At 39.3% G+C, this 19383-nt stretch overlaps 1 protein-coding gene across 2 annotated transcripts in view; it reads left to right on the plus strand.

The window, feature by feature from the left end:
- LAMA4 (laminin subunit alpha 4) overlaps positions 1-19383 on the plus strand; it is a 146155-nt gene that overhangs the window by 86793 nt on the left and 39979 nt on the right. For both annotated transcript variants that reach the window (XM_065911803.1, XM_065911804.1), the window contains exons 12-15: positions 3960-4076; positions 7552-7700; positions 11461-11602; positions 12295-12391. In XM_065911803.1, the coding sequence (XP_065767875.1) occupies positions 3960-4076; positions 7552-7700; positions 11461-11602; positions 12295-12391 (505 nt within the window). The remainder of the gene's footprint in view (positions 1-3959; positions 4077-7551; positions 7701-11460; positions 11603-12294; positions 12392-19383) is intronic.

Consider the following 19383-nt stretch of genomic DNA (forward strand, 5'->3'; position numbering starts at 1 on the left):
TGCCTTCCAGCGCGCTCGCTGGCCTCGGCCTTATGCCGGCTAGAGAAAGCTTTCTCCTGTGCCAGATACCTCCCCTTGCTTTACAGCAGGGCCCCGGAATTACTCTGGACTTTCCCTGTGCCAGATACCTCCCCTGCTTTACAGCAGGGCCCCGGAATTACTCTGGGCTTCCTGTCCTGAGACAATGCCGGCACACACACCGAAGACAAACACACGGACAGCTGGCAACACAGTGCTGGGTTTTCGGGCCCCCTGAGTTTTCCTGAGCACTGGTGCTATTATCTATCCTTCCCCTCTGTCCTGGAAGTGTTCTCTTCCCCCGGTAAAGGGATCCCGGACGAGCCCCCAAATGTTATGCCCGATGTCCGAATCCCCGAGCGGGAAGAGAGAAGGCTTCCAAAACAATGCAACTCGCAGGAAGGGAAGTTTTATTACTGACTCGAGTCACGACTCCCTGCCGCAACCAACGCAGTGGTGTGGGTCAGAGAGCCCCGAGCCCAACCTGTTACACAAATTTATAGAGTGGGAATCGGATTGGTTACACGTTTGCAAAACAATTTCATTGGTCAATACTTTTGCGCGGGCGGGACTTTCCTGGGGGTTTCCACCCTGTTCCTAATTTCCTAATTGGCAAACATCGGTGAAAGCTAATTGGTCCTAATTGGCAAATAGTGGTCATTGTTAAGCGAAAGCTACCTGATAGTAGGAAGGCCTACTCCTAATCTAAGTTACGTTACTTCTGCTCGCCTCACACAACTAGTGATTACATTATTTGTCTTCCTACTCCCAATGTGAAAGGATAACAATAATAAAAATCTTTATCAGATGAATATGAGATTCTCTCTGTTTAGAGTCTCTGATAAACCAAAGTTCCACCTTCCCAAGACTTTCTCTCTTTTTTTTAAGTATGAAGAGACTTTTATTTTGTGCATATGTGAAGTGGATACTGAAGCATGCTGAAAAATGCTAATTATGTCATTTTTCACTAATTATTAGTTTCTAAATATTCTTCTGTTCAAATTGTCCATCTCTCTGTGAGAATATCTGTTTCAAAGCTAATTTTATTCATTTCTTTCTAATTCTATATTTGGCGCGTGACAGAAACCCTTTAACTTGAAGCATATTGTTTCCAGCTACTACCGATGAGCTTATCAGGCAGTGCTGTTTGCACACGGTTTTGAAGCTTGGTTGTTACTTCAGGGTGTTAGCTGTGTTCCCATAAGGCAGCTCAGATAGACGAGCTTCCAGAAGGGGTCCTATCTCAGATTCTGTAACGGAAAAACTGCTCTGAGAGATCTAGGTAATACCAATCTTTTTCACCCTTCTTCTTTACGTACTTTAAAATATTGCTTTTGTGCAGAGCTGTATAACCACCTGTCCTTGTGAAGACAAGAACGGTTAACCCCAGATAGTCATACTGTATTAAAGTTGATGGATTTTGAAGGGAAATTGATTTTGTTTTAAAGTTCATACTTTAAGAGGATGTTCAAATGAGATGCTCTTCTGTCGCTAGACCTATGTCTTCCCCTGTAGCAAGGTATGTGGAGAAAATGGGTTTCATTCTTCTCTTCCACTAAATTAGAAAAGAGTCCAGGGAGTGAGACAGGACGTTAAGATGAACTTAAAAAGTTTTAAAATATGTCATTCAAGTGTAGGCTTTTGTAATGATTTCTGTGATACCATAACATAACAAAAATTTCAATTCCAATTTAAATTACCATTTCTTAAGTAACTTCAGCTCATTTTTTACTCAGATTACAAAATGAGGCTTTTACTTTTTCCCCTCCTAAAGTTTCATTCTGTGCTCCTTTGCATCTCGGAAGTGCCACAATGTTTCTTCAGAATCACAGCATCCCTGACTGTGAAACTCCAGAGTGACAAGTATAAATGAAAGTGTTCATCAGAAAGTATATCCACACTTGGAACAACCCAATGGAAAAATGGAAATTTCTCCAAAGAAGAAATACAAAAGGCCAAGAGACACATGATAAAGATACTCAGCACCACTAATTATTAGAGAAATGCAAATAAAAACTGCCATGAGCTATCAGTTTACCCTGGTCAGAATGGCCATTATTAAAAAGTTTACAGATTACAAATGCTGGAGAGGGTGTGGAGAAAAGGGAACCCTCCCCCAGTGTTGGTGGAAATATAAACTAGTGCAGCCACTATGGAAAGAAATATGAAGATGCCTTAAAAAAACTAGCAGCAGAACTACCATATGACTCAGCAATCCCACTCCTTGGCATATACCTGGAGAAAATCACAATTCAAAAAGATTCATGCACCCCAATATTCATAGCAACACTATTCACAATATTGAATTTCTCTATATTTCACAATAGTGAAAACATGGAAAAAAACTAAATGTCCATTGACAGATGAATGGATGTGGTATATATACACAGTGGAATACTGTGTATGTGTGCTCAGTAGTATCTGACTCTTTGCGACACCATGGACTATAGCCTACTGGGCTCCTCTATCCATGGAATTTTCCAAGCAAAATTACTGGAGTGGGTTGCTGTTTCTTTCTGCAATGGAATGCTACTCAGCCATAAAAAAGAACCAAATAATGCCATTTGCAGCAACATGGATGCAACTAGAGATTGTCTTCCCAAGTGAAGTAAGTCAGAAAGAGAAAGACAACTACCATATGATATCACTTATGTGTGGAATCTAAATATGGCACAAATGAACCCATCTCCAAAACAGAAACAGAGACAGACTTGTAGACAGGGAAGCAGACTTCTGGTTGCCAAGGAGGGATGTGGCAAGGGAGAGGAATGAACTGAGAGTTTGGGGTTGGTAGATACAGACTATTACGTTTAGAATGGATAGACAGCAAGTTCTAATGTATAGCACAGGGAACTATATTCAATATCCTGTGATAAAACATAATGGAAAAAGAATATAAAAAAGCAATGTGTATATAACTGAGTCACTTTGCTGTCCAGCAGAGGTAGCACAGCATTGTAAATCAAGTATACTTCAATTTAAAATTTTTTGAGGGAAAAAAAGGAAGAAAGAGCTCCCCTGGTAGCTCAGTGGTAAAGAATCTGCCAGTGCAAGAAACATGGGTTCTATCCCTGGTCCAGGAAGATCCCACATGCTGCAGAGCAGCTAAGCCTGTGTGCTACAACTACTGAACCTGTGCTCTAGAGCCCAAGAGCTGCAACTCCCGAGCCCATGTGCCACAACTACTGAAGCCCGTGCACTCCACAAGAGAAGACCCCTCAATGAGAAGCCGGTGCACCACAGCTAGAGAGTTGACCCCACTTGCTGCAACTAGAGAAAAGCCCATGCGGCAACGAAGACCCAGCACAGCCAAAAATAAATAAATAAAATTTTTAATTTTTTTTTTCAAAGAGGGACAAAATATATCCACACTTGGGCAATTTACCTCTTCAAAACACCTGATCATCTAACATAAAGAGTAGGAAGAAGCGAGATCAGAATTTTATGCTTTGATATTAGGGTCACTTTAAATTTCTGAAAGGACTTTAAGATTCTTTTGTATATACTTTATTCCTGTCCAGATGCACTATTTGTGCCTGGCCCAAAGTTAGCACATGATAAATGCTTTCTGGAATTAGGTCACTTTTCAGTGACTGCAAATATGGAGCCTGTGTTCAGTCCCATAGCCTTGGCCCCACTTCACATTTATGGAGAAAGAAGCAGGGGCCCTCTTTGGAGTGTCAGTCCTCTTTGATGTGATGGCACTGTAAGTAATAATCATAACTAAGTTCTTCGAAGCTCCTGAGGAGCTTTCTCCATTTTATAAATGAAAAAGCTGAGCCTGGGCTGGGTGGAATTCCCCAGCATGGCACAGCAATTCAGTGGTGGGTCTGAGATAGGATCTGTCTGAATGCAGTGACAGCAGGCTGACAGCACCCTCCCTAATGCCTTCCTTATCTAAAGTGACCTTCTCTCTCTCTCCCTTGCTTTTCCTCCTGCAGAAACAGCATGAGAGAGTAAGGGAACAGACGGAAGGGGTGAACGCGTCTCTGAGGACGTCTTCCGACTCACTGATGATGCCACGGCTGACCCTTTCAGAACTTGATAGCATAATAAAGGTAAGGACACATGTGACTTGTTCAGGTTAGTATTCATAATAGGTTAGAACATTAGCAGTGTCACAGAGGAGTAATTGACTCCATTCTATGAAGTTCGGTGGCATTGTTAAACTAAGATCAGGTGACTGCATTTTTCAGTTTCTTTCATTGTTCAGTTGCCACTAGCCACATATGGCTACTTAAATTTTAAATTACTTAAAACGAAATAAAATTTAGGACTTCCCTGGTGGTTCAGTGATTAAGAATCCACCTGCTAATGCAGAGGACAGAGATTCAATCCCTAATCTGGGAAGATTCCACGTGCCTCAGAGCAGCTTAGCCCAAGCGCCACAATTGCTCTGAGCCTTCATGCTGCAACTGCTGCTGCAAGCCTGCTCACCCTAGAGCCTGTGTCCTACAACCGAAGAAGCCACCACAGTGAGAAGTGCTCGCCTTGCAACTAGAGATTTGCTCCCTCTTGTAACAAGGAAGCCAAAAGTAAAAAAAAAATATTCCTCAGTCACATTAGCCAGGTATCATATGCTCAGTAGCACAACATGTGGTTGGTGGCTGCCATTTTGGGCAGCACAGCCAGGCAGAAAGTTCTGTTGAAAGTGCAAATGTAGATGCATCCTACTCACTCTTTACACATAAGTTGTATGTTCAATAAAGCTGGAATTCAAAGTCAATGAAAGTCACATTTTTTAAAGTAGAAATTTTCCAATAAATGCAGTGAACCAAACTATCACTGAAGTACTCTTGGCTCATTTTTATTACCTTTAAAAGGATATTATCTTAAAGTCATCTGATCACCATCCTATTCTTTGACAGTTTTAGCTTCCTTTCTATCCCTACTCCCATCTGGTTCCTCAGTGACATCAAAACCCAGATGAATGAGTCTACCAGCTCTCAGACCTCCAGTTCCTTCAACTTCTCCTGTCCAACAAGCTTTTCCTCCCCATCCACCTCTGTAATCCCTCGTATGAACAGACCCAGATCTTGTCATCAATAAGAGTGCCTCTCCCAAATCCCAGTATCAAGCACTTCCCTCCCTAAGCTTGGAGAAGGAAATGGCAACCCATTCCACTATTCTTGCCTGGAAAATTCCATGGACCAGGGGAGTCTGGCAGGCTGCAGTTCATGGGGTTGCAAAGAGTCGGTTGCAACTGAGCACCCTAAGCACCATCTCTTATTGCCCTTACTGTAGATGTGCACTCCAGAAACTCTCCAGCCACTCCAAAACCTCCTCCATCTCATTCGCCCTACACCTTTCATAGTCTTCCTTCCTTCAGTTCATCTGCTCAGTTGTGTCCGATTCTTTGTGACCCTGTGGACTGCAGCACGAGCAGTTAAAATTATCAGTATAATCATTCTTTGCAAACACCCTTTACTTCCATACGTACTTCTTTCTCTATTATACTTACCTGAGAATTCCAATCCCATAACCCAGTAAACCCAAGTACCCTCAGCATCGTGGCCACACCAGAGAAACCAGTATGACTGGTGGGAAACCCACCTCCTATCAGTCTGACTGGTGAACTTGCTTCATGCTTCAGTGAAAATTAGGAACAATGAGAAGATAACTCCCTTCATTTTCACTCCCCAAATCTACCAGTCTGCTTGCCTGTGTATCCTGCTTCTCCCTTCCTTTCTGTTCTAATTAGTGAAATGTCCCTTCCCCTGTCAGAGTTCAGGCCCCCGACCTGTGTTCTGAATCCCACACTTCCTCTGCTCAACAGTAGGGTTGCTGGGTTTCAGTCCTTCAACTTGTGCCCTCTCTCTTCTATTTTGCCCAGTTCTTACTCTTCTGAATCATTCCTGCCAATATAGAAACATACTCTAGTATCTGATATCTTTAAAAAAAATTAAAAACTCTCACATCCCCTCTTATCTCTGCACCATTACTCTGCTTCACAAAAAACATCTCAAGAGTTATAAATAGTTGCCATTTCCACCTTCCAGCCCCCCACTGTCTACTGTACTCAGCCCATTTGGAGAAATTACTGGTTGTCAGTGTTGGAATCTCTGAGGAGAGCTATCAGTAAATGCTACCTACCTTTAGGACCTAAGTTCTTAAAATGTTGAAAAATAGTAAATATGAAAATCAAGAATATCACCTTTATTTCAGCTAAATTGAGGTGTGGCTTTTTAAAAGATCTCTTAGCCAAATGGGATGGCTGATACCCAGTTCCAGAATTAGCAGGTCTGCCCACTGAAACTGCCAACACTGCAGAGTTTATGGGGGTGCCCAGGGCAGCTTGCACTGTATGGAGGAGCACAGAAAAACTCAGCTTTCTGCTGGCAGCTTGCTCCCCAGAGGCAGCTGTCTGGAGTTGAGCAGAGTCTATATAGTTATACCCCTAAATTTACCAATTAAATAAACCACTTCTCCTCTCAGAGCAAAGTAAGGAAAAGGTGCAAAGGTCACTAACTGAGCTCCCTTCATAGAGATGGAATGTCACGTCATGAGCTCAAAAAAAGTGCTCCCCACTAACAGTTGGCTTATGTCTTCTAGATAAAAAGAAAAGTGACCTGCTGAGAATCAGGTAGAGGTGATGGGAGGAATTCGTATTGGCTTTGGAACAGTGACAGTGTTTAGAATCACTATGTTGAATGGCCAGGAGAGCAAATTTCTTTTCAGTGTTGAGGGCCCAGCCAAGCCTGGAAGTAATAGGTTTGTAGCAGCATCCTATGTGTGACCTTTAGCCAAGATCATAGGTCCACAGTTGAACTGAAAATTAAGAGAGGTCACATCGCAAGGTGAGTGTCAGTGAGAGTAGTCAGCACAGGAAATGCAGGTGAGAGGTCAAATAAGATGAGAACTGAGTGAGAACCATGAGACTTAGTAGCTCAGAAATTATTAAGTAAATTTCTGTGTTGGTGGAACAGTGAGGTAAAAACCAGACTGGAGTAAGTCAAAAGTGTTAATTTTAAAATGATGAAATAGAGATAGCATGTATAGACACTTTATTTGCAGAGGGATTCTATTTTGCTATGAAAGGATTAAAATTAGGGAGAAGTGAGAACAGTGGAGCATTTCTATTTAGTTTAGTTTTCTTTTTAGATGAGAAATGGCAGAGCATGTCTGAATCAGTAGAAGAGTTGAAGATGCAAATAGGTAAATATCTATGTATATAGTCTTTTAGACTTCCCTGGTGGCTCAATCATAAAGAATTCACCTTCATTGCAGGCAGTGCAGGTTTGATCCTTGGGTTGGGAAGATCCCCTGGAGGAGGGCATGGCAACCCACTCCAGTATTCTTGCCTGGAGAATCCCATGGACAGAGGAGCCCTGTGGACTACAGTCCATAGGGTCACAAAGAGTCGGACACAATTAAATCGACTAAACACGCATGCATAGCCTTTTAGACTCTTCTGAATCTGGCCTGAAGCTTACTGAACTTCACAGTAAGGAGGAATAGAGATTATCTTTGGTGCTCCCTACAAAAAATATTTTAAGTCCCTCTAAATTCAATTTTTCTCAATGTTTTCTTTAGAATGCATCAGGGATTTATGCCGAAATAGATGGAGCCAAAAACGAGCTTCAAAGAAAACTATCCAACCTGAGCAACCTCAGTCATGATTTAGTTCAGGAAGCTGTTGACCATGCACGGAACCTTCAGCAAGAGGCTGATGAGTTGAGCAGGTAATACCTTGGTTTTAAGAATGCAGACATCTCCAGGCTGAGTAACTTATTTTTGTTCACTTTCACATGACAGGGTTGCTGGGATACAGTGTTAGTAGTTTGTTTTTAGGGTTGGGTTTGCATGTTTGTTTGTTTGTTGGTTAGCCCGTTTGAGAACCAGTTGTTTACTGAAATTGTAGGCAAGATAGCTCTGTTCCACAATTAATAGGATAACCTAACACATTTTATTTAGGGCTATAACTGCTGCACAAAATTTTATCAGGTAATCAGATCCTTCTGCAAGGTCTAATTCTGCCGTCATTTCAGAGACAGCATGAGCTTTTCATATCCAGGTGTCTTAAGTAAAGCTGGTAGGAAGTCGACAACATAAGGGACTTGTGTCAAATCCTCTAGCTGCTCCACAGTGCCCGGCAGGAACTATTTTATTTCATCACCTGTTAAGAGAACATTGGTTGATGGTTTTCCTCACAGTACCTAGAAAAGAGTCATAAGCACTCATTTAACGTTAATTGAAATGTACTAAAAGATTGGACTTTTAACTCATGATCCTAAAAAAAAAAAAAGGGTAAATAACGAGATCATTGAATAGAAAGATTGCAAATCTGGCAGTTAGAAACAAGAATTGGCAAAGGTCATGAATTAAATAAGAACCAGTATTCACTTCTGTTCAAAACTAAATCATCTTTTTTTTCTGATTGCCAAAATTTTCAAATATCCTTCCAAGTCTCCCAAGAAGAGAGGGCAGGGTTGGAGTGGGGATGGATAGATCATGGGTAAAATCTTGGTGTGTGAGATGGTGTTGTATACAGCTGAGTGTCATGTTCCCAGGAAATGGGCTTTTTATCAAACCAGTCAAATGGAACTTGGAGAAAATGCTAGCTTTGGTAATAACTGTATTGTTAGGTTATTGTTTTTGAGATTAATTTTATGGCTGTCTTCATCGTTCTTTTGTCATTTAGTAACTACAGCTGTCTGGGAGTTCCCTGGTGCCTCAAATGGTAAAGAATCTGCCAGCAATGCAGGAGACCTGGATTCCGTCCCTGGGTTGGGAAGAACCCCTGAAGAAGGGACTGGCAACCCAATCCAGTATTCTTGCTTGGGAAATCCCATGGACAGAGAAGCCTGGCAGGCTACAGTTCATGGGGTTACAAAGAGTCAGACACCACTGAGCAACTAACAGCTCATTGAATGGGATAGCAACACAAACCTTCTCTAAATGTCACCCTGCAGCAAACTAGAGTTCTAGCTAGAACTTCTAAGGAAGTAACCCCAAGCTGTACATGAAACATAATCAGAAATATCAATCACCTTAAGTCTCCTTTTTATGTTTAGTATATTTTCTACATATATTCAGGAAAACATCCAAATTTATAGATGTCTTCTCTTCAAAATGTGAATAGTCTTTGACATCTATCTGGTATACCCAGTAGATTTGCATATTGTCTCAAATAGAAATACATATAATTCATCAAGAAGCTTCCATTTCAAAAGCACATTTTTATTTTGTATATCGATTTAGTACCCGTTTTGTGCCTAGTAATGAAAACAAAGAAATAAAGGCTTTTTGTTTCAAGTTCTTAGGTATATCTGCTCACCAACTCTAGCCAGCAGAATTTTTGTGTGTTTAAATTATTGGTAACATTTTATACCTTTTGTCCATTTCTTTTCAAACCTTCTCAGATTTTACTCTTTTCCATTTCTGAACAGGGAGTTATAGGGAGATATAAGTAGCAAGCATTTGGATCAGAATTACCTCTGCAGAGCAGGGCTGCATTATAATTTTCATGGGCTGTAAAAAAGAATTAATTATATGTCATAACTACCTTGATATAAAGTCTAATGTAAGAATTACTGTTATCCTCATTTTTCTTCTGATTAAAAAAAAAAATTTAACATGAAAGCATCTTTGTGGGCCCTTAGTGTGCCTAACAGATATCAGCCCTATTGTAGAGGAGCCAGAATGATGGTGAACTTGGACAAAAGAGAAGGGAGTTGCCAAGGAAATACAAAGGAAGTCTCTCTGAGCCTAAGCCGATGCACAGAGACTGAAACTGGATGAAGGAGGCTGAGAAACGATTAGCTGAGTTCAGTAGGTCCAGGTGGTGTGAAGAGAGGAGCCAGGTAGGAGCTGCAGTGTCATGTAGGTCACATCACAGTGACTCTTGTGAGAAGTTACTGATGAATAAAGTGACACTAATCATCAGTATCCAGAGTTGGGGGGGAAGGATGGAACTGGTGGGTTTAAGACTGAATAAAATTAAGACAGAGGGTTTAGGATGGGCTGCAAAAATGAGGGTGGAGTTCTTAGTATAGAGGAAGAAGAAGAGTTTGTCAGTAATATGAATTACTATGTGGATACCCATACAGCTTGAAATTTTCATTTAGGAAATAGTTTAAGTGTAATAATAAGCCCTGAGATTTGCTAGATGCCAGACATGGTACGAAGCACTAAACGTGTTTTATCCCTGTTGGACCTCACTTCAATCCTTTGAGGCACATACTGTTATCAACCTCTGCATGGGGGTGTCTAGTGCATGATGTGCTATGCTGTACCTAGTCGCTCCGTCCTATCTGACTCTTTGTGACCCCATGGACTGTAGCCCTCCAGGCTCCTCTGTCCATGAGGATTCTCCAGGCAAGAATACTGCAGTGGGTTGCCGTGTCCTCCTCCAGGAGATCTTCCCAACCCAGGAATCGAGCCCAGGTCTCCCTCTTTGCAGGTAGATTCTTTACCATCTGAGTCACCAGGGAAGCCCAGGAATACTGGGGTGGGTAGCCTATCCCTTCTGCAAGGGAACTTCCTGACCCAGGAATTGAACCAGGGTCTTCTGCATTGTAGGCAGATTGTTTACCAGCTGAGCTACCAGGGAAGCCCCCCAGTGCATGATGGGTATCAGTAAATATTAGAGGAACCTTACAGGAGTCAGAGGAGACAAAGGCAGAGAAATCAGGCTGGTTGTGAGGTAGGGCTGTGCACTTAAGGGGAGTAGCTAGGCCTCAGGAGTGAGACAGATGTTAACCACGTTTGCCCTGGGCAAGTGGTGCACCCTTCCTCAGAGCCTCAGCAACTTCCATGGGAAAGGAATAACAATGTCAGCTTCACAGGTGTGGTAAGATGTAGTGATATAGCATATGGAATGGGGCTGACCCAGTATCTGCATGGGATGCTCAATACATGCTATAACCCTTCTTCAAGAAATATGTGATCTGTTATATAAAAGAAAGAAATAAGATTGAATAAATAGAGTAAAACCAGCTAATATTTATTAATAACACCCTGCTGAGGTTATGCACCCTCTCTGAGAGCCTTACTTTCTTTGACAGGAAGGGAATAACAGTGCTGATTCGGGTAAGCAGTAGGTGGGGATGAATGTGGGTTCATTCCTCTGGCTGACGCCACCACATAAACAAGCTCTTGCTTGAAGAGGTGCAGATGCTGTTTTAAAATCAGCGTTTCCTTTCCTTGAGGCTGCTGCCAGGCAGGCAATTGCCAAGAAGCGAAAACAAGGTGAAGTCTTGAAAGAACTATAAGCAGAGGAATGGGAAGATGATGCGCCCCTAGAAAAGGCCACGAGGTGGGAGGGGGGCAGTGGAGGGGTGAGGAGGGGGGGCGTGTGTGAACACTGCCCAGTCAGGTAACTTTAAAAAAACAAAAAGGAAGTGCTTATAGTCCTGGAAGTATTCTAATCAGACTCTAAAAATGGCCCTATTTCCCAAGGAGGTAAAAAGGGGCAATAATGCCAGGTTTGTTCATTAACAGGAATTTGCACAGTTCAGATATGAATGGATTGGTACAGAAGGCTTTGGATGCTTCAAATGTCTATGAAAATATTGCCAATTATGTTAGTGAAGCCAATGAAACAGCAGAACAGGCTTTGAACATCACTGATCGAATTTATGATGTGAGTATTCCCTTATTTTAACATTCATTTTTATATCAATATGTTGCCTTTTCCTGGCTTATGACTTTGTTTCCTAATGTCATCTCTTGAGCTTACAATGTAATGCAAATGGCAGAAAGAGCAGTAGAACTGAGAAAAGACCATTTTATTTATGTTATGAATGCTTCAGTAGTAGTACAGATTCTTCAAGATGTGTCATATTCCAGTCACTGAATGCCTGTTCCTTTAACATAAGCTTTTTTAAACCAAAGTCCCTGAATAAAAAATATCGAAGACTAGTTCCTGCTGATATAGAAGGTTGTTGTTCAGTTGCTCAGTCGTGTCCGACTCTTTGTGACGCCATGGACTGCAGCACGCCACTAGAGAAGATACTTTATGCATATATTCAGATTTCTTCAACTCAAAAACATTGTTTATTCAACAGCTTCTTCGTGACAAGCACTTTGGTGGGGCCTTGGCCAGGCACTGTTCTGAGTTCACTGAATTTTCTTCAAAAACCATTTACCTTGTAAATATCAAGGATATTATTTTCTCAGTTTACATTTGACCTTAATTTCGAACTATGAAAATGAAGCCGTATGAATTTTGCTTGGTGTTTAGCAGATAAAGTGTAAAGCATTTAAATCCTAGAACGATGAAAATTTGATTTCTTTTGCTGTCATTCTTACTTTCTCTCTCCGATTTCTTTGTAGGCTGTGAGTGGGATTGATACGCAGATCATTTACCATAAAGATGAGAGCGAGAACCTCCTCAATCAAGCCAGAGAGCTGCAAGCAAGGGCAGATTCTAGTAAATAACTTCATTTTACTGTCTGCCTTCTGATTTGTAGCTGCTTCCCTCCTTTCACACGGTGTTTCTGCATGTAAACAGAGGTTTCAAAATTCTAGAAACAGAAAGAAGAAATTCTGTTTCATTTGAATATTGCCTTAATAGTTCCTGCTCATAGTCAAGGTATAAAGAAAGCAGCTATTAGATATTTTAAAATGTGGTTTTAAAAAATTTCCATGTAGTAAAATTACATGGAAACATATAGTTATCCAACATATAGTGGATATTCTTGCTAATCAAAAAGGCTAATTAGTAGAAATTTGCTATAAATACCAATTTTCAGGGAGTTATTACCATAAAATACACTTCACCCTAAAATTATATCTTATACATAATGTAACCTTTCTTGAAGAATTCAGAGGCCCTTTAAAACTTTACCGTGAAGGGTGTCCTCGCTGGTGGTCCAGTGGCTAAGACTGTGCCCCCAGTGCTGGGGGAAGGGAGGCGGGTTTGATCCTTGGTCTGGGAACTAGATCCCACATGCCACAACTAAAAGATCCTGAATGCTGCCACAAAGACCTGGTGCTGCCAAATAAAGAATAGAAATAAATATTCAGATCTTACCGTGAAGAGATGGGTCCGCACTGTCGGGAGGACAGGGTGCCGCAGAGCCCTCTGGTATTTTGCACTTTTTTGTAGTTTGTATTCTACCCAGTTGCTGCATTTAGGACAACCCTGATGACCACATGGAAAGAAGCACTTCCAAAGGCTGAGGCCTGCAGCTGCTAAATCAAGCACATCTAAGGTTGGGAGAGGGAAGAAAAAACAAAACTGGAATGATTTTAGTTAGCTTTGAATCTTGTTAGTTACTCTTAAAAACAATCAAACTGAAAATTTTTACTAAAACTTACTCATCTCTGGGATAATGAGCTCATTCCTAAGGATATTCAAGCCTTGACTAATGAGGTCGGAAATCCATTATCCAGCTAACTTCTGCCACCTAAAAACAAAGACCAAGTTTGAAACTGAAGATTTCATGTGATTTTATCAGAATAATTAATCCCAAGTCTAAATGTTCATTTTCTCTTTTATTTCCAGAGAAAATAAATGCATTTGTTTTTATATGCAGACTGTTTAACTGTTTAATTACATAAAATAGCTATTATCTTTTGTGGGTAAACAAAGGCATTAAAAATTCTGTTTCTTCATTCTAATTAATTTATTACACAAGTCTAGTCTTACACATGCTCTTTAGAAAAGAATTAGAATATTAGCAGTTATTAGAATAGCAATAGTAAAATATTTTTGGGCAAATCTTGTCATATCTGTGTATTGCTTTTGTTTGTGAAGACCAAAATATGTGGGTCTTTGTGATGCAATGACAAAGTATTTCATTCTCTTTGATAATTTGCAGTGTATTTTCTCAGTCTTGTCATTATTGAGTTGTTGAACCTCGTGAAAGCAGTTTTTCTAATAATGCTGTCTCTTCAAAGTTGCATATTTTATGTGCAGATTAGTCTCTCTGGTTTGGTCTCAGAATATTTTGCAGATCTGGTCACCTATTTCATGATCTTGTTTGGTTAAATCCCTTCATATGTTTATTTGCAAAAGAGACACCAATGGGGACTTAGGACTGTGTGACTCAGAACTTGCTTCCCTTTAGAAAATATGAGTGTTTGTAATATAGATTCACATTTTCTTTTTTTTTTTTTTAATTTTTCAGTGGGTTTTGTCATACATTGATATGAATCAGCCATAGAGTTACACGTGTTCCCCATCCCGGTTCCCCATCCCACCTCCCTCTCCACCCGATTCCTCTGGGTCTTCCCAGCCCACCAGGCCCGAGCACTTGATTCATGCATCCCACCTGGGCTGGTGGTCTGTTTCACCACAGATAATATACATGCGGTTCTTTCGAAACATCCCACCCTCACCTTCTCCCACAGAGTTCAAAAGTCTGTTCTGTATTTCTGCGTCTCTTCTTCTGCCCTGCACATAGGGCCATCGATACCATCTTTCTAAATTCCGTATATATGTGTTAGTATACTGTAATGTTCTTTATCTTTCTGGCTTGCTTCACTCTGTATAATGGGCTCCAGTTTCATCCATCTCATTAGAACTGATTCAAATGAATTCTTTTTAACAGCTGAGTAATATTCCATGGTGTATATGTACCACAGCTTCCTGATCCATTCATCTGCTGATGGGCATCTAGGTTGCTTCCATGTCCTGGCTATTATAAACAGTGCTGCGATGAACATTGGGGTGCACGTGTCTCTTTCAGATCTGGATTCCTCAGTGTGTATGCCCAGAAGTGGTATTGCTGGGTCATATGGCAGTTCTATTTCCAGTTTTTTAAGAAATCTCCACACTGTTTTCCATAGTGGCTGTACTAGTTTGCATTCCCACCAACAGTGTAAGAGGGTTCCCTTTTCTCCACACCCTCTCCAGCATTTATTGCTTGTAGACTTTTGGATAGCAGCCATCCTGACTGGCGTGTAATGGTACCTCATTGTGGTTTTGATTTGCATTTCTCTGGTAATGAGTGATGTTGAGCATCTTTTCATGTGTTTGTTAGCCATCTGTATGTCTTCTTTGGAGAAATGTCTGTTTAGTTCTTTGGCCCATTTTTTGATTGGGTCATTTATTTTTCTGGAATTGAGCTTCAGGTGTTGCTTGTATATTTTTGAGATTAATCCTTTGTCTGTTTCTTCATTTGCTATTATTTTCTCCCAATCTGAGGGCTGTCTTTTCACCTTACTTATAGTTTCCTTTGTAGTGCAAAAGCTTTTAATTTTCATTAGGTCCCATTTGTTTATTTTTGCTTTTATTTCCAATATTCTGGGAGGTGGGTCATAGAAGATCTTGCTGTGATTTATGTCGGAGAGTGTTTTGCCTATGTTCTCCTCTAGGAGTTTTATAGTTTCTGGTCTTACATTTAGATCTTTAATCCATTTTGAGTTTATTTTTGTGTATGGTGATTCACATTTTCAAATAGAATCATATTCATCTCTTGAGTTATATTGTAATTTCAGATTACTGTTAATTCATTTCCAAATAAGTTTCAATGATCAGTAATCTTTATTTACCAGGTTTCCTTTTCTTCATTATCTATGTCAAATAGTTAGCAATCTGTAATAAACTCAGGAAGCTACTGTTTTTAAAAATCTTCTACTGAATTCGTTTGTAAAATGGAAAATGTTTATGTAAGACAGTAAGTTCCAAATAGGACAGACTTTTTATGAAGCATTTCTTCTTTTAAACATCAGCCCCAAATAGATTTTCTTTCTTCTATTTTTATCAGACTCCAAATATACTTAAATATATTCAGCCTCAGTATATCAGCCAGTGTTTTTTGCAGTAACAAGACCCAAAAGAAAGAGTGAATAGACTGCTTGTATCACAGTACTAAAAAGTTGAAACTAAAAGGAGAAAACGTGCAAAACAACTGCAAAAGATGTTTAAGACCCTCCTTGAATTCTGGGGAATTATTGACACTAACCAGAGGAAACAAGAAAGAAAGGCTTGTACTTTAGTTATGTTGTACTTGGTACAAGTACATTGACAGAATCAACTAGGCATCACCTATGTATACCTGTTGTACACATGTATGGGAAAAAAGATAACTGTACAATAAAGCCCAGCACACCAGTACTGTATAATTGAAAAGAGACAGTATACCATGGGAGAGTATTTATCTGTAAGCCCATTAGAGAGAAGAAAAAGAAGAATGGGAAGTGAAGAAATTACTTATCTGTCAAGAAACATACATTTCTTGATGCTTTGGAAGTAAACAAAGCTCAAAACAATTCTTGGGAAGTTGATCCTTCAGTTTAGGTGACGAGATTTTACATGGTGACTTGTTTAGATTTGTGCCAAAACAGCTGCAATTAGGGTCTATGCTACAAGCATATTTTCAAGAATAATTTTTTAAGGAAAAGACATAATCAAAACAGGTACTAGAATGAATGGAAATCTGATGTATGTAATCTGGAGAACTGTATGTATGTGCATATGTATAATAAACCTAATCAGTAATTAAGCCCTCCCATAAGAAAATCTCAAGGCTCAGATGGCTCCACTGGTGAATTCTCCAAAACACTTGAATAAATAACTGTTAGTATATAAATTCTTCCAGAAAATAGAAAAATTGGAAATACTCTTGTTTTTCCATGAAGTCAACAAAACTTAGACATCAAATCCTAAGGACATTATAAACAAGGAAAAATATAAGCCGAATTCTCTCAGGAACAAAGATGTGAAAATCCTATCATAAAATTAGCCAATCAAATCTAGCCTACATAAAATTGGTAATAAAAAAGTTAGGTCTATTCCAGAATTTCAGTATTTTAACACTTAAAACATTAGTAGCAATTCACATTTACGAACATAGGAGAATACTCATATGCTTATCTCACTACGTGCAGGAAGATCATTTAACAAAATTCAGTATCCACTCATGTTTTAAAAAAAAACTCATAGCAAACTAGGAGTAGAAGGAAACCTCCATAATCTAACAAGGAATAATAAAATAATATTCAGCAAACATATATTCATACTGAAATATTGAAAGCTTCCCCATTAGGATTAGAAATAAGACAAGGATGCCCCACATTATCAATTCATTGTGTAAGTACCTAGGTTAATTCTGTGTAAAACAATTATAAATTAACTTTGAAAATAACACTGTTTGCTGTAACATAAAATACCTAGGAATAAATCTGATGAAAGATGCTAAGGTCTTTACACATCAAACTATAGTACACTACTGAAGAAATTAAAAGATGATATAAATAAATAGAGATCAAAATGAGAATTTAGATCTAAGGAAGAATAAATAAAAATTGTATTTATATATATTTAATATATATAAATACAAATACATTTTATATAATAAAAACTTCCATTAAATGAAAGTTTTTATTAAAAACTCTATAAGTTGCATTATTTATATATGTTTTTGTTCAGTTACTCAGTCATGTCTGACTCTTTGCAGCCCCATGGACTGCAGCAGGCCATGTTTCCCTGTCATTCATCATCTTCCAAAGTTTGCTCAAACTCATGTCCATTGAGTCCGTAAGGTCATACAACCATTTCATCCTCTGTCATCTCCTTCTCCTTCTGCCTTCAACCTTTCCCAGCATCAGGGTCTTTTCCAATGAGTCGGCTCATCGAAACAGGTAGCCAGAGTATTGGCACTTCAGCTTCAGCATCTGTCCTTCTGATGAATATTCAGGGTTGATTTCCTTTAGAATTTACTGGTTTGAGCTCCTTACAATCCAAGGGACTCTCAAGAGTCTTCTCCAATACCACAGTTTGAAAGCATCAATTCTTCAGTACTCAGCCTTCTTTATGCTCCAACTCTCACATCCATAATGACTACTGGAACAATCATAGCAAAGTAATGCCTCCCTTTTTTAATATGCTGTCTAGGTTTGTCATAGCTTTTCTTCCAAGGAGCAAACATTTTTTAATTTCATGGCTGCAGTCACCATCCACAGTGATTTTGAAGCCCAAGAAAACAGTCTGTCACTGTTTCCATTGTTTCCCTGTCTATTTGCCATGAAGCAATGGGACCAGATGCCATGATCTTAGTTTTCTGAATGTTGAGTTTTAAGCCAGCTTTTTCACTCTCCTCTTTTGCCTTCATCAAGTGGCTCTCTAGTTCTTCTTCACTTTCTGCCATAAGGGTGGTGTCATCTGCATATCTGAGGATATTGATATTTCTCCCGGCAATCTTGATTCCAGCTTGTGCTTCATCCAGTCCAGCATTTCTCATGATGTACTCTGCATATAAGTTAAATAGCAGGGTAGCAATATACAGCCTTGACATACTCCTTTTCCAATTTTGAACCAGTCCATTGTTTCTTGTCTGGTTCTAACTGTTGCTTCTTGGCCTGCATACAGGTTAGGTGGCAGGTAAGGTGGTCTGTAATTCCCATCTTTTGAAGAATTTTCCACAGTTTATTGTGATCCACACAGTCAAAGGCTTTAGCATAGTCAATGAAGCAGAAGTAGATGTTTTTCTGGAACTCTCTTGCTTTTTCTATGATCCAGTGGATGTTGGCAGTTTGATCTCTGGTTCCTCTGTCTTTTCTAAATCCTCTTGTACATCTAGAAGTTCTTGGTTCATGAACTGTTGAAGCCTAGCTTGAAGGATTTTGAGCATTACCTTGCTAGCATGTAAAAGGAGTGCAATTGTTTATTTATGAGTGTAATGTATTATTTATATATATATTAACATTGTATATATAAATATAGATTTTTATATAATAACTTACATTAAGTGGAAGATTTGAATTTGTAAAAATAAGAGTTCTGCCAGAATATATCTGTAGATTCAATATAATTGCAATTAAAGTACCAGGACTATATATATGCATACGGGATGTTTCTAGAATTTCTCTGGAAATGGGCGTGAATAGGGTAGGCAAGAATAGCCAGCACAGTCTTAAAGAATAAAAAAAAAAGTTGGAAGATTTAAACCAGTCAAGACTTTTAACTGTACAGAAATTAAGACAATGATACAAAAGATATAAAAAATTATAATATTCTATCATTTCTTTTGAATAAACCTTAAAGATAGACACAGCTAAGGAACAGAGGTAGGACTACCTTCAGGTAAGCATGAAGGTCCCAGGAAGCCTTAAAGGGCTAATAATGCTCTTTTTGTTGCCCTGGGTACTGGTTATATTTGGCTTTCAGTTTGGGAAAATTCATCAAGCCATGCACTTGTAATTGTGTACCATTTTCTAGATGCGTGTTGTGTATCAATTAAAATTTTATTAAAACAAGTAAGAAAAAAAGAACTATTCTTATCTAACAAGTCCGATCTTAATCAGTTGTACTACTAGGTGTTATTAGTCACAGCAGTACTATATTTTTCAATCAAAAAATTAGCCATTATCTCTGTACCCTTTTTGAGTTGCTTTATGACATCCTATCTCACTCCCAAGCAGTGTTACAGGTTTTCTGCAGTCCTTTATGTCTTAACTGAAGTGCCACTTTCCAGA

Source organism: Muntiacus reevesi, chromosome 19 (genome assembly GCF_963930625.1).
Source record: "Muntiacus reevesi chromosome 19, mMunRee1.1, whole genome shotgun sequence".
Lineage (NCBI taxonomy): Eukaryota > Metazoa > Chordata > Mammalia > Artiodactyla > Cervidae > Muntiacus > Muntiacus reevesi.